The 15,167-nt window shown below is 41.2% G+C and overlaps 2 protein-coding genes across 4 annotated transcripts in view; one reads left to right on the top strand and one right to left on the bottom strand.

Annotated features, from left to right (window-relative positions):
• Window positions 1–4,678, top strand: part of FGF7 (fibroblast growth factor 7) — a 37,555-nt gene extending 32,877 nt beyond the window's left edge. The window contains exons 3-4 of the mRNA XM_020790089.3: window positions 2,640–2,743; window positions 3,604–4,678. Coding sequence (XP_020645748.1) covers window positions 2,640–2,743; window positions 3,604–3,798 — 299 coding nt within the window. The 3' untranslated portion in view covers window positions 3,799–4,678. The remainder of the gene's footprint in view (window positions 1–2,639; window positions 2,744–3,603) is intronic.
• FAM227B (family with sequence similarity 227 member B) overlaps window positions 1–15,167 on the bottom strand; it is a 66,053-nt gene that overhangs the window by 43,416 nt on the left and 7,470 nt on the right. For all 3 annotated transcript variants that reach the window (XM_078381000.1, XM_078381001.1, XM_078380999.1), the window contains exons 3-10: window positions 14,520–14,778; window positions 13,181–13,236; window positions 12,879–12,923; window positions 11,640–11,744; window positions 10,627–10,725; window positions 9,705–9,806; window positions 8,671–8,797; window positions 6,558–6,692 (exon numbers count right to left, since the gene is read on the bottom strand). In XM_078381000.1, coding sequence (XP_078237126.1) covers window positions 6,558–6,692; window positions 8,671–8,797; window positions 9,705–9,806; window positions 10,627–10,725; window positions 11,640–11,744; window positions 12,879–12,923; window positions 13,181–13,236; window positions 14,520–14,778 — 928 coding nt within the window. The remainder of the gene's footprint in view (window positions 1–6,557; window positions 6,693–8,670; window positions 8,798–9,704; window positions 9,807–10,626; window positions 10,726–11,639; window positions 11,745–12,878; window positions 12,924–13,180; window positions 13,237–14,519; window positions 14,779–15,167) is intronic.

Genomic DNA, 15,167 nt, shown 5'->3' with positions numbered 1-15,167 from the left:
ATACTCGTCCACAGACGTCCCTTTGCTATGTTTAGATTTTTCTCATGATATTGAAATGAAGGCCATGTGTGCCGGCACTGTTTTAGTCTTACTCATAAATTAAAACCGTCTTGAAGAAAACCAATCTGAAATCAAGTTGACCCTTCCTGCATGGTTTCCAAAGCCTTAATGCAACACCCACCCATCTGAAACAGCATTTAAAATTAAACTTGCATTTTTTTCAACATTTATCTGAATGGTAATTTACCAGTAATCTACGGGCAGTATTCAAAGTGAGCTACTTTGAAAGAGAAGAACTTGCAAATAAGTTGTTTTTCCCCAACGTATATGTATTTGAAAAGAAGAACATCTATCTCAATGCCATGCCATTCGCTCCTTTTCTTGATGACCTACATAAATGTTGGCCCACCTGTTTGGGTGCCCACCAGCTTCTGCTACTTTTCCTCCTCATTGAATACCTCCTCATGCATTTCTAATGCATCGTAGGCATAATTAAGACAATAAAGAGTATAATTCATGAGCTCTTGAGTAGATTCGGTTGGCAGGTCTCTGGCTTTGGTCTCGATACTCAGGTGTGGGATTTTATTCTGAAGGTCTTAGATGTTGTGGCTGAAACCTCAGGCTGAACTGGTTGGGGTAGGGTGGGAGTTCATCCTGACATACTGCAGATCACGCAGATATCTGTTTCTATGCCTACATTTAATTTTATCTCATGTTCCTTGCAGAAAACAGTGTTCCTTGTTCCAGTCTGCAAATCTCTCCTAACAGAGTCTGGCTACAAAACCTGGGTAGCACTGTTTTCTTGGCCATTAAATTCATCCTTGTGCTTTCAGGCTCTCTATCTGACACCCACATGCACCCCACGGTGCAATGGTTGCCCCTTTGACATCACAAAGACACCACCCCACCCCTGTTGCATAACAAAGGCATACCCTAGGTCAAAGATTTGGCCCTGAAATCATGGGGAATGTAATGCTACTGACCTGGCAACCCTATTGGCAGAAGTGTGGTGTTTGGCAAGGTGTACCAGCCTATAAACAGCATATTGGGGTGTCTATGGGACAGCAAATCTATAAATAAGAAGCAAAGCCTAGCATTTCAACAGGAAGGCACATCTGCCATCTACTGCACGCCCTCTTTCTCTAGGGGAGTGCACAGAAGAAAAGGAAATATCCCCAATCAGCTCTCGTCCCAACAAGGCCAGCACAACACCTCGCCCTGCTGGAGACAAGAAGACCATTTGATGGGCATCTTTCTGGGTGCCGGGGCTAAGACTTTGCATTGTAATCCCCTTGCCGTACCGGAGGGACAGGATCCTTTTTCTATTCGCAGGTCAGATTTGGAAAATAGGGCTGACACAAGCCTCTTATCTCACTCAACCGAGTGGCAAAGCTAATCCTTCTGGAAACTGCCAGCACTCAACACACACTCAGAAGGCACCCAGCCATGTTCACTTTCAGAAGCTAAGGAGTGCTGGGTCTGTTTAGCCACTGGATAGGAAGCCAGCAAGGAATACCTCCAGGTAGGGCTAGGGAAGAATCCTACCTGAAACCATGGAAAGCCACTGGTGCCAGTCAGAGCTGGCAATGCTGGCTTAGACAGATCCAGTGACTAGCTTGAAATAAGTTCATGCTCCACCAGATGATTTCTACAGTCAGGTTTCATTACTGAGTCAAGAACTATTTTGCAATGACTCAGGAAATAAAAATTAAAACTTCTCAGTTACGCAGCTGAACTACATTTGACTGAAAAGGTACTGACAGTAAATTTTAGTTGCTTCTCTTTATGTGACGCAGACATGATTTCAAGGCCTATCAGCTTTCCATGGCTCTGACGGTCAGACAGATACTTCATCTTCTTATAGTTGCCATGATCTGTTTTTCATCACAGACAAGTTCTAAGGTTTGGGCTCTTGTGCAGACATGGCACTTACAAATGTTTTCAATGTGTCAACCCAAATATATTACTTCAATTCTAACTTCTATGTAAAAAATTTTTTAAAAAAAATAAAAATAGTAATAGGATGACTTTGAAATGCAGAGATGTGGGTGAAGTCAAGCATAAAGTGTAGTACTATTGACAAGTTTTGATGAACATCTATAATAGTCTCTATGGGAATGGAACGGGCCCAGTTATTAAGGTGCTTTCTTCTTTCTTTCCAATGAAGGCAATTTCTGTACACATGGAATACAATCCATGAATAAGTTATTCTGTACTCTTAAATTTATGTAGACTTCCCTGATGGGCTGTTCATAGCCTTTGCTCTTCCTTACCTAGCCAAGACTGGCTTCAAAAGTAGCTTACAACTAAAGTACCTCTAAAAGTAACAATAATTAGCATGGAGATGTGTGTGTCTAAGTAGCAATCTTCTTGCCTCCACCGATGAAGAACAAATGGGAATCCCAACTCTAAAATCTTGTCTCTGTCTTAGACCATATGTTTCCTAAGATTAAGAAATTAGTTAAGATAGTTGGTGTCATATAATAGTTCTGTTACAAGAAACTGAAAAATAACCATCACTTGATTATCTTCCTTAAAAAAATAATAATCAGTTGAATTGTTTCTTTGATCAAAGAGCCTTGTGATGCCCTGACGAAAACAGATGGACAGGTTACAGTTCTCGCTTTTCTTCTCTGCAGGTATTCTTGAAATAAGGACAGTGGCGGTTGGAATCGTGGCAATCAAAGGAGTGGCAAGTGAATACTTTTTAGCCATGAATAAGTCTGGGAAGCTGTATGGAAAGGTAGTGGCATAATTATTAGCAGCACCTTCTATTTAATGGGGGAGGGTGGAATAAATGTTCTTTGCATTTTTTCGAAAATCAACGACCTTTCATACGATGGCCCCAATCTGGGGGAGACGGTGGGAACCGCCACACGCCCCTGTTTTCCTGAGGGGATGGGATTTGGAATGGCTCCGCTTTTCCTTGGAACGCAAACTCACTTGGGGTCAGCTGAGATTCATAGCTTTTCTCCAGCCTCCCAAAAGCCATATACTGTAAAAGGTTCGGAGCAGGAGCATCTTGGCAAGCTGGGGAACAGCTTGGCTAAAGGCCTCTGTTTGCTCTTTCCCTCGTCTCCTCCGATCCGTTTGCCAATTTACCTTTGGCTTTTCCCCTCATCCAGCCATGGCCACGCGGGGTAGCCTGTGAAGATGAAGCATTAGGGCTCTGCAAGCACCATGCAGTTTTCTTCCCCAGCAGGCCCCAAACAACAGGATTCCTTACACACATACAGAAATGGAGACTGGCTCATAGAAGGCCCTTTTCGGAATGGGGCGTGTTGCAATCTATTTAATGCATGGCTTTAAAAGGGTTGTTTACAGTTTTCTGGACTGGAGCCAGAATTCCACCCAAATTGTTTAAACATTTTTTTTTCTGTAATGAAAGTCATTCCCTTTTAAAAGACGCAAGAGATTTGCAAAGAGCGCAGCAAGCACATGCATTTTTTTTTAAGAAGCATGCTTTGTGTTCCGTGGCCACATGGGTCCTTTTTTTCTTATCTGAGATATGCCCCTCCCAGGTATTATGTCAGTGTTGGTCTTAATGTCTCTCTCTCTCTCTCTCTGCTCTCTCCTCCCCACCCCACTTTTGTTCTTAAACAGAAAGTGTGCAATGAAGACTGCAACTTCGTAGAACTGATCCAAGAAAACCATTACAACACGTATGCTTCAGCAAACTGGACCCACAAAGGAAAGGAGATGTATATTGCATTGAAACAGAATGGTGCCCCTAAAAGAGGCCAAAAGACAAGTAAGGAAGACATATCTTCCCACTTCCTTCCACTCGCTTTATCCTGATCACATGCTATGGATGGAGAACCCGTTCCAGCAAACCATTCTAATCTGAAAAAGGCACTGTTGGAAAGTATGAGGAAGAAAAGCTGGAATACTACTGAAAACTGAACAAGCTGGACTTGCGCATTTATGTTTATTTTTAAGAGACTTTTTAAAAAAATGAAGATATACGCTACATAAGATTTAGTAACTAAAAGTTGTAAAAAATTGTAAAGAGTTGTACAATCCTTATGTTAGTCTTAAGAGTAGCTTTGCAGATCCTTAAGTTAAAACTACCCTCGGACGTTAAGTCATGACTTGATTATCTGATGATATTTTATTTAAAACAAACTTATCTGCTTCATGAAACATGGCTGCTATAATAATGATAAAGCAGATGAAAATGTTATGTAAAATATGTTGGACTTGATGGCTGCTGGAATGAGTCTTCAGATGACCAAGTTAGTACTAATCGTGGTGGCTAAGCAGTATTAGATACTTCCCAGGAAAAAAAATGCACAAGTATTAAAAGAACCTTAAATTGGATTACTGTGGTATTCAGATGATAAAGCTCGTATGGAAGGTGAATGAAGGTGGCACCACTGCAGTGTATTCCTATGTATTAGTAAGAATGCCTAATGCTGCTTGGAAAGATGTTACCCAAAAAAAGTGTATATAAAATAATATTAATAAGGGAAATATACTTCATCTCACTTTCCTCAAAATATCCTTAGATATAACGACGAAGTAAAAATTCAGACAACATCATATGGTTTTTATGTAACATAACCTATCTTTTTATATAATTCCCGTTAGGGCATATGGCTTCTGATATCTCCCCACCCCCCACCATTATTCATGCTTTCTTCTGTTGTTACAGCATTAAACTTTATTTTAAGTTATAGTTGAACGTTATTGTTTTAACTTATTTAAATTGATGTTATTTATAAAAAAAAGAACCTTATTAAGTTGCATCTGTTTCATATGATTTTGATTCTAAAGGAATAAGAAAATCGTCTGGCTCAGCAGCCCTTTTTCCCCCAGTTCCATGACCAGACACAAAGTCTAGTACACAATTCTCTTGCCAACGTGTACTGGATGACAGACAAAAATGACAGCCTGCAGCAATTCGTACAATGGGAACTTCAGATGGAACAACCCAAAAAATGCACACACACACACACACACACACAAAAGCTATATTCTTTCTCCAGTTAAATCTGATAGTCTTCCCACAGCTGTAGCAGTTTCTGTGGTTTCTCATAAATCTTGGGCTAGGTCCTCAGCTGAAGAACTGGCATAGAATGTCTAGCCAACATCTGTGAAATCGTATCAACACCTTTCTGCTCCTAATGTGCGCTAGTGTCAAACCGAACATCTGTACTGAGGGGTCACCAACACACCGCCCTTTGCACATGGTTGGACTACCAATATAGCCAACTGGGAGAGCAAACGGCAGATTTAGAAATGGGTGGTTCTATGGCAGGCTTAAGCCCTCCCTCTGAAAACGTCACGGGCCTGCTGTCCCTACTGTTTGTTATTTAGAAGAAGGAAAAACAGGCACAGTACATGAAACCAGCTGTAATGTTCAATCGTGGCAGGCCAGCAATGCCGACAGGGCAGCTTTTGGTCTGGCAGAATGTGGGTTTTGCAAGGGAAAGGTCAAGCTGGACCTTCTAACTGATCTAAATGCAGATGCATCATTAACTGTCTTCTTATCCATTGCACAGACAAGTCCTGTTCTTTACATGTCCAGGTGGCAAACACAGGCTTTCCACATCAAAGCATACAACAACATTTTTTGTGGGGGGAGGGAATCAGAAAGTGCAAATAATTATTTCAATCCTAGTTCCTCATAACCCAAGAACTCTGAAAAATCTCAGTTCTTGTCTGCGTGCAGAGCCTACACGTAAGCATAAATTGCATCTCTTCAGATTTATTAATTCCAGCAGATTTCCGTGACTGAGAAATCAGCTTCCAAAGAAATCCTATGCTTAAGACCAATCACAAAACAAAACAAGCAAACTTTAAAATAAATGAAGCGAGCAAGGAGAGCTCCTGCTGTGTGTTCAAGCTGGTTTGAGCAACTAGGAAATTTCCTTTTCTAGTGAGGGATGATTTCTGAGAAGCATTTCAGCACCTTTAGAGAACAGCCCGGACAAGTCATTGGAAGAACGGAACATCCCTCTGCATCTTTCTGATGTCTGCATTTTACTGCACCCATGGCATCACAAAGGAAATGTTCTCCCCGTATCTAAGAGACAATAACGTGGGGCTGGCTTCAAGCAGTATATGGAAGCCTAAGTCAACATCTTGAATTATACAAGACAAAGAGAATCTGTGTGTGTGTGTGCGCAGACACACACACACATAATCTGCTACGTAATAGATGGACCAATGTACCATACACCACTTGAAGTTTCCAGAGGTCCTTAAGGCCAGCCCCATGCTGAATACACCACAATCCATGGCAGCTGATCTTGCCTACGCCATGCGAACTGCCATTCCTTGCTAGTCCCCCAGACACCCTGGCTGGAAAAATCACAAGCCCTGGCATTTCATTACAGATTATGTCTAACGGCCTGTATTGCTCTGCTTTACAAGCATTCAGCAAAATACTAATCAATTAAAGATTTCATATTTTTACTTACAAGTGATTGTTTAGACCTACATGACAGTCTTCTTAAAAATGTATTTAACCACTATTGTTATTGCCAGCATTAAGTGTACACCACTCAAACAACCATTCAATAATGTTTTTATGCCGCTTGGCCAGCACTTACAAGACTTTGCTCTCGACAGTGTTCTAGGCAGAAGTTTCATATGAGATGACGACGTGTGAAAGGAATCTTTCTGTACGGCCGTTTCCAAGCACCATAACTTCCATTCCTTCCAAGCATATTTGCGAGGTTTGAAACCTACAACACATTTACAGTTAATGAGTTGATATTTAGTTTTTAGAAAGCTGAACACTGACAGAGTGATTATTACACATCTATATCACCAGCCTATAAGGCTCTGTATTTTAATCAGCCGAACCTAGTTACTACAGAAGCACCACACTGCATTCAGTAATAAATGAAGCCAAAAACATCAGGCAAGTTTTTGGAAACCAAACTGCCATGAATTATGGATGGAAAGTATTGTAATGTATATGCAATTGAGAAGTTGGTTATTCTGTGTTGTGCTTTATCCTGTCACATTGTAGGTGCACAGGTGGGGAATGAAGAGATGAAGCAGAACTGCCTGGCTCAAAAAATACATTCTCCTAGGCCTATATCCAAAGGTGGAAGGATACTGGCTATCATACAGGAAAAAGAGGGGGGAGGGAGAGGAGAGAGAGTAGGAGGAGGAGAGAGAAGAAGAGAACAGGAATGAAACAAGCAAAATTTAAAACCGTTGTAAAAAATGAGGATGAGAGCAGATGAAACACAAAGAGACAAGATCATCCTCTCTAAAGAAAACATGAATGGTTGCAGAATGAATGAGAAATGTATATTAGAAGGGATGCAAGGAGAACAAACCTATCCATTGTGAAGGAAATCAATCCTGAGTGCTCACTGGAAGGACAGATCCTGAAGCTGAGGCTCCTATACTTTGGCCACCTCACGAGAAGACTCCCTGGAAAAGACCCTGATGTTGGGAAAGTGTGACGGCAAGGGGAGAAGGGGACGACAGAAGATGAGATGGTTGGACAGTGTCACTGAAGCAACCAACATGAATTTGACCCAACTCCGGGAGGCAGTGGAAGACAGGAGGGCTTGGCGTGCTCTGGTCCCTGGAGTCACGAAGAGTTGGACACGACTTAACGACTAAACAACAACAACAACATCCCAAATGTAGCAGCTTTAAGTTCTTATTTGGGAGATGGTGGAGGTGGGGAGAGAATTAAGCAACTAGTCAGCCTTCCTACTGAGACTTTAAACTGTTTTAAGATGTTTTTGGGGGGTCATGCCCAAGCTGTCATATAGGAATAATAAAAAACATATTTTGTCATTTGTTTTTTGCCATATTCTGTTTTACTCCAGATCTGTGATTGGTTTTAATGACAAGCATTCTTTCCAAGCCGATGTTACAGTACCGCTCACTGTAGCACAAGCCAGCTTTGTGTTAATGATTCAATAATAAGGATACTTTTATCAAAATATTATTCCTAAGTCAAATTCCTGTGGTCGCTGATGTGCACGGAGTAACAAAGTTTTTGTTCTAAGTCAGTGCCTTCCCAAGAATGTCTATCAAAATTAAGTCTGACTCAGCTCATTGGTGGTTATAATCCTAAGTAGATGTTCTTAACGGTTTGTACTGTGTTAAGTTACACCACTCTGAATTTAACATGTCGGTTTTTCAGAAGATGAAAAAGGCAATGAGAACCAAGCACCTGAGACTTGATCGTAACATTAAGTAGGAGCAAATAATGTTTATTAATGAGGCTTAAAGGGACCAGTGTTCCAAATTAAAGTCTTCCAGCCTCCGTCTTAAACCTGCTTCATTCCACCCCTAGTGATTAATGCTGACATCCCATGTCAAAGTTTCATTTCAATAAACTTCAATAAAAACACCCCCAAGCTGCACTTAATCTCCTGCCACGTTTCCACTGATACTCATGGGAGTTTCATCTCTCCTGCTTACACCACAAGAAGGCTGCTGAGTAAGTCCCATAATTCGGGGTTCCTTTGGTCTAGACGTGGCAGGATTACTCTGTAAATGTGCCACGTTTCTGGGATATCACAATGCTCAGTATTATTTTTAACCTGACCATTTCTGTGTTTGTATTCTTCATTATTTTGCTCCATACAGAGATAATGTCGGTTGAATCAAATTACATAGAAATGATGTTTCTTTTTTAAAAATTGCAATCCCATCAATTTCAAGGGAAAAAAATCAACATATCCGTACCTCGTATCCATTGGAAGACTAAATCCATTAACTCGTCCTTAAACTGATCCCCAAAATGACGCTGGGATTCAGGAAAAGCTTCACAAAAAGTAAGATAGATGGCTTGCGACAAGCAGTCGGGATACATCTGCAGTTATTATGAGATAACTAACATAAGCAACCAGATGCCCTGAAGCCCAAATTACAGCAGGGGTAGGCAAATTTCAGACAAGGAGTTGATTTCAGGAGCAAAACCTGAGAGCAGCAGCAGGCCCACGTGATGTCACCGGGGGGGGGGCTTCTGATGCCACGTGGGTGGTCTTTTGCATGACAAAATGTTGTGCGTAAGAGGATGCTGCGGCAATCCCGTGAGCTGCAGCAACAGCACAGGCGGTATAAACAACCCCGGGGCCTGTACCCAGCAGGCCCTGTGACCTTGGATTTGGGGTAAGTGCAACACACCTAGCAAAGTCTTCCATGGAACCACAGAGCCCTGGCACCAGCTAGGAGCAAAGGGAGCTAGGTGGCCAGGATTCAAGGCCATCTCTCACACAAGAACCAGACTCTCACTTCCTCCAGGGTGGCCTGCCCTGAATTCATACATCTCTCTGCCTAGGAAGCACAGAATTCCCGGAGCACCAGCAACCTGATAACCTCATCTCTAGATGTGGCTTCTGATTCTGTTCTTCACCTTTGGCTATAGTGGCCGGGACTGGTGGGAGTGGCAGTACCATAATATCTGGGGGGGGGGGAAACTACGAGATGGCCAACCCAAACTGCAGCACAGGACATGACAGTCAGCTGCCAATGAGGCAGAAGAGGTGCTAGGAAGATTTCCCCCTCACTAAGAGGACTAAGATCATGGGATGACTCTTAAATTTAATGAATATACACACAAGTGCATAAATACATTCTCTTTTTCTCTGCTACACATTCATCTCAAAGAAGTGGGCTTGCAGTATGCTCGTATTTCCTCTTAAGGAACTAAACAGGAAAGGACTGGACGAGGGGGAGCGGTATTCATAAATGTACGTGACATATATTGATGGCATTACCTGAAGGAAGGGATCTTTGATGTAATTGGGAGTGCTCAGCAGAAGCGCCACAAAGCTGTCCGAGATTCTGTCAAAAAAATGGTCCTGCTCCTCTTGATCAGGCTTGAAAGAGAACCCAGAGATGGTCTTATCAGCATTACCATTTCACACTCATACTTGGCAGAGCATTTACACACGGGAGCAGTTCAGGTACCAAAAATAATATACGAAACAAGAGCCCCCCTCCCCGGCATGATGAAGAAGGTTTCTGGGCAGGGGACACCTTAGAAAGCTTATAGGAAATTTCACACCAGCCCCAAGGATAATGCTCTTTAGTGAGCTGGCTGTTGATGCTCAAGCACCTCTTTCCACCCCCACCCACTCCCCCATGTATGCTATTTGTATTCGTTTCTGGTCATCGCTACCATAGGGACAGAAGCGGGATTTGTAAAACCCATCAATATTCTGGCCAGTTTGCCTTACAGAGAGCTCTCACACACACAAGGCTTAGGAGCAAAATCCCACCAAATGTGACGGACATTCCTTGGAGATGTGTGGGATTGTACTGTGCAACAAACAACTTCAGGGTGTATTAGTTAACACTACATGAACTACCTCAGGCTTCCTGCATAAAATTCCAGGCATACTGACATACTTTAGGTGCCAAACAGAAGCTGCTTAATTTGGGTCACTTAGCACATGAATCTGACACCTTTTTCTAGCTAGAATAACTATTTCTCTCCCCTGTTCTTGTTCTCCTAGCTTGGTTTTGCTTTTACTCCCCATCTGCTGTTACTGTTGTTTTTTAAAGCACAAATATCCACCCTTGTTTTTGAACTACGAGGTAGACAATCCTCTAGTCTAGCCAGCACAAGATACCGGCTGAGAGCTTACTATGGAATCCTGGGAGAAGCAGCCCCACTCTTCTTGTATGCCTTCGTACCTTGAATTTATGAAGAAACCACCACCAAAAACAATCCTGCAAAATTGCAAGTGATGCTTCAGAAATGAATAGCTTCTTCAAAATCTTCACATTTGCTCCCTGTCCAAAAAGAGAGAGAGAAAAGAGCGAGGGAAGAATGTCAAAAGCAAAGGTTACTTAGTGTCTGGTCTCTCAAACACTTTTATTTCAACCGAGTCCTACCCATTGCAAAGCAACATACATATTCTAATATATTCAAATGTATTATCTTTCCTCCCACAATTGCCTTGGGCGACAGAAATGCAGACTTAACACAGAACTAAAAACAGGAACAATGACAAGAAAAGCATAAAACAATGTATTCATAATACTGTAATACAAAGCATTTTGCCGCTTTCAGTATCTCATGTTGTGTCTCCAGTGGTCAAAAAACAGACCAAGGTGCTAGTGTGCAGACCTTCTTTTTAATTTGAATTCTTGGGATGCCAGCTGATTGTGCTGCATGGCCAGTGGTTTTTAAGAACCTGCAGATTTGAGAAGCTGCTATTGATGGCGGGCAGCTTGGAGAAAATTGAGAATCAGTGCAGCTAGAAAATCAGCACCAATCCAGTTTGTCCTTCAAAATTAAGGAGTGCAGTTAAGTTGCTTGAGGAAGTCTGGAAGATGTAGTCCAAAGACACAAGTCTGAACACCACTGCTTCAGATATAAATCACAGCCAGAATCAGCTTGGTGCCTGCATGAGGTTAGTATAACTTGCCATGGCTAATTGCAGCTAATGGAGAACGTGTTGGGTCATATCATGGTTGTGTAATGAGGCATGTGAACGGGCACATGACTGAGTCATGCTCCAGTGTGGCAATTAGCTACACTTAGCTATAGCAAGCTACAATTAGGTACAATTAACTATAGCCATTCAAATGATGCAAACACCACTAGGTTTCCAGCCTCTGTTCAAAGCAAAACTATTATTAATTTGTTGCAACATTTTATATCAAATAGCTTTGCTCCCTAAATGGAAATTAAAAGTTTATACCCTAATATCTTGCATTTTTATAACAGAATCCCAGAGTTGTGCAGGTTCCAGATGGTTTGGGAGCTTTGTAAGCTTCCGTAGCTTGAAACCTGGGAACCTGAAATTCTAAAAAGAAAAATAAAGTTTGCATAATCAAGGATTCTTCTACTTGCTCAATACAGAAAGCTATACTTTTACAGGGGAATAACCAGATAGTATTTTGTTTTCTCTTGCCTTTTTAAAGTAGCAGTTTGTGGATATGAAAATTGCTCCACCTAGGCTTCACTCCCCCCCCCTTTTTTTTTTCTTAGAATAAGTATTATTCTTGTACAGTACTTCTTTTTCAGTTGGGGTGTGATGATGGCTGTCAGTACAACTCCAGGCACGGAAACCTCCATTGGGACTTCCTATAACAAAGCTAAAAGATCTTTATCCTGCATTACCTTTGAATGGATTTTCTGGTATATTTTCAATTTTAATTAAATTGTTTAATGAATTAACCAGACTGCAGTCTTGTTTCTAGAGAAATGCCTCCTGAGGCATAAATTCTGCACTAACCCACTCCACTCAATGTAAAAACCAAATATTCTTAGACACACTCAACAGCCAATTGCTTTATGCCTCCCCAAATGTTATTTTTTTGCAGTGAAAAAAACACCTTTAAGGGAAAAAAACAGGTGGAGGATTTGTCACGAGCACACCGAGTGGAAGTAAAAAGGGTCAGCTGCCTTCCCCATATTCTCAACCAACCACTTATGCTGTTAGTTTGATATTGTTTTATTGTCAGTGATATTATTATGGTTACTAGTCTCTGACATCCCATTTTTGTAAATGATCCAAATTAAATGAACAAAAAAAGATAAAATAAGACAATATATATGTATTCCCCTCTCCCCCCCATGTAGACCAGGGTATCTGTCCTACAGTAAAGCTGGGTCCACATTCCATTACATATCAACTGCTTAATATTCTTGCCTTTGAATGGGGATTTGTAGAATTATCCAGCAAAGACGAAAATAGGATAAGGTTATCCTTTTCTCTGTCTATCTAAATAAGCCAAAGCCTCTAGCCGAGTCACAACCCATTCCAGAACAACTTTTCTATTGCCTAGTTATACAGTCAAATTCAGATTTAGAAGACTTCTCTCCAAACTGCTTTCTAGGGCTTGGCGTTACTGTCTCTGCCTCGGACTTGATCTTTCACCCTCTCTTATGTAATATTTTGTAATATTCACTTTTGTAACAGATTTGGCACAATTACCTCAATTGTTTTACAACTTGAATCTTGTGTAGTATCAGCAGTGACCTGAAATGCATTTTAAAGAAAAGCATTATAAAGTTGTGCTAAACCCAGTGAATGATATATAGACAAAATCCACTATCCTCTTCACTGATAGTGTCTAGAACAGAAACATTAACCCTGAAAACATAGAATGAAAAGACACAGGGAAAGTCTTAAGTCCCTGTTATAAGCCAGTTCCATCAGGTCTTTCCTTATATAAGATGCTATAAAATTACATGTACACTCTGGATAAACTTGGAGGTCTTAGTGAACCAAAGTACCTTGACTTTCTTCTTCTTCCTTACTTCCTGTGTTTCAGAAGCTGAAGTACCACCGGCTTGAAAAGAACAACAAAGCATGCAAAGAATTTTTAAAAATATCCGTTGTTTGCAATTTCATAAAATAAAATAGTATTTTGGCCCGAACATCTACCTGCATTTTCAAATGCAGCCGGTACAAAAATCTCAGATCACTGAGGTGATAGTGAAGTGGGCTGTGAAGGCCACAACCTCGGCTTAAATTCGAAGCTCATTTTTAAAATAACCGCTCTGGTTATGTAATTGTGTTTATGATTTTCCATAGCCACAAAGCCAAAGATCCATTGAGCAATCCTGCACGCACTTTTTCAAAAGTCTCCCTGAATTCAATGGAATGTACTCTCTGACATGCATCGTTAAGGTTGCGGTGTCTGAGTCTCAAAAAATTACTTCCAAGGAAAGCAGAAGCACTTTGAAGAGGGATGCTAATGTCTGGACTGAAACCCATTGATGCTTATTTTTATAATATTTAGAATACTTCTGCATACCGTATTACAGAGGACTGCTTTTCCAAAGTATGACTTTTAGGTGATACGATAGCCTAGTTTTTTGAAATCCCCTTTGGCCATTTAGGGGAAAAAATCCCTGTTGGTGTGAGCCAGGCCACATTTTTGTGCCTTATTTTCTGATCACTGTCGACTCTGTCAAGTAGGACGCATCTGTTTTGGGTCAACAGAAGTGCCAAATGTCTCCTGTCTGTCGTCCCCGCCCCCCCAACAGGGACATGCTCACTTAAAACCTCATGCATTGGAGCCAGGATAGCTAAATAGGTGCCACACTGTTGATGACTGCCTGTGGAATATATTTGGTCAAAATATTTCACACAGGACAGGTACTTCACATTGACATGTTTGAAAACAAACCATATTTATATTTCAGTGGGTTGGAGCATATGGCTATGGAGCCAGGAGCCAAGGTCTTGCTATGTCTTCTGGGACAGGGGGACCATCCAAGATCACCAAGAGTATGTATGGCTGAGGGAGTTACATGACTTGTGTTGGCCAAGTGGGCCATGCTTCCAGACCACAACCCTGAGAGGATTGTGGTACAGTAATCAGAATCAATTTGAAGAGATGGTGGAATTATTATTTATTATTATTATTATTGGTCACAAACCCTCAGGCTGATGGAAGACATGAGAAATATATAATTACCATTATTCCCTCTCAATATGAATAACAACCATTCCATCCAGCAACTGATCATTTAAAATTAAGGATATATTTCAAAGCCTGTAAGTTCTAAAATGACTTGATTTTCCAAAGATTTGTCTTATTACTAATAACAGAAGAGACAAAATTACCTTGGTCTGGAACAGAAACCCTCTGATCCTCTTCTACTGATTTTTGGGAGTCTAAAGAGAAGACCTGTTTGGCATGCTCGTGGACCCCTATTCTGCATTCATCCATTCTCTTTTCTAAGTTAGAGATAGTTTCCATGGGCAGCGGAGCTTTGTCATAAAGATATTTAACAACAGTGTCCACGGGGTAGTCCTTTCTGAATTGGGTCACCAAAGGACGGACGTCCATTTCCGGCATGTAGGGGAATCTTGGCCAGTCATCCTGCAATAACAACAGACACTAGAAAACCTAAATTGACCAATATCATTAAGTAACAAGCACGACATGAACGGCAGCCGTGAACGGCAGCCGCGGCTGTGCTCGGCTTGTGTTTTTGTGTTTTAGTGGCGTGTTTTTATGGTTTTATAGTCTTTTTAGAGCCGTTATTAGGGTCTTTCCTGTGGCCATAAATGGCTATTTACTATTTTTAGCTGTTACTTCTTCGATGGATTTATGGTTTTATGGCTAACACTTGTTAACTTCTGCCTTCTGCCTCCTGCCTCCTCAGTATATCAGGACACCAGGAAGGCGTCGCTGGTAAAGACTTACTACTCAGCTTTATTGTGCTTATGTTTTGGAGCAATTACTGCATTTACGCCTTGGAGTAATTA

The sequence above is a fragment of the Pogona vitticeps genome, chromosome 12 (genome assembly GCF_051106095.1).
Source record: "Pogona vitticeps strain Pit_001003342236 chromosome 12, PviZW2.1, whole genome shotgun sequence".
NCBI classification, from domain to species: Eukaryota; Metazoa; Chordata; class Lepidosauria; order Squamata; family Agamidae; genus Pogona; species Pogona vitticeps.
Note: the sequence above shows the minus strand (reverse complement) of the source record. Positions and strands in the feature narration are given on the sequence as shown.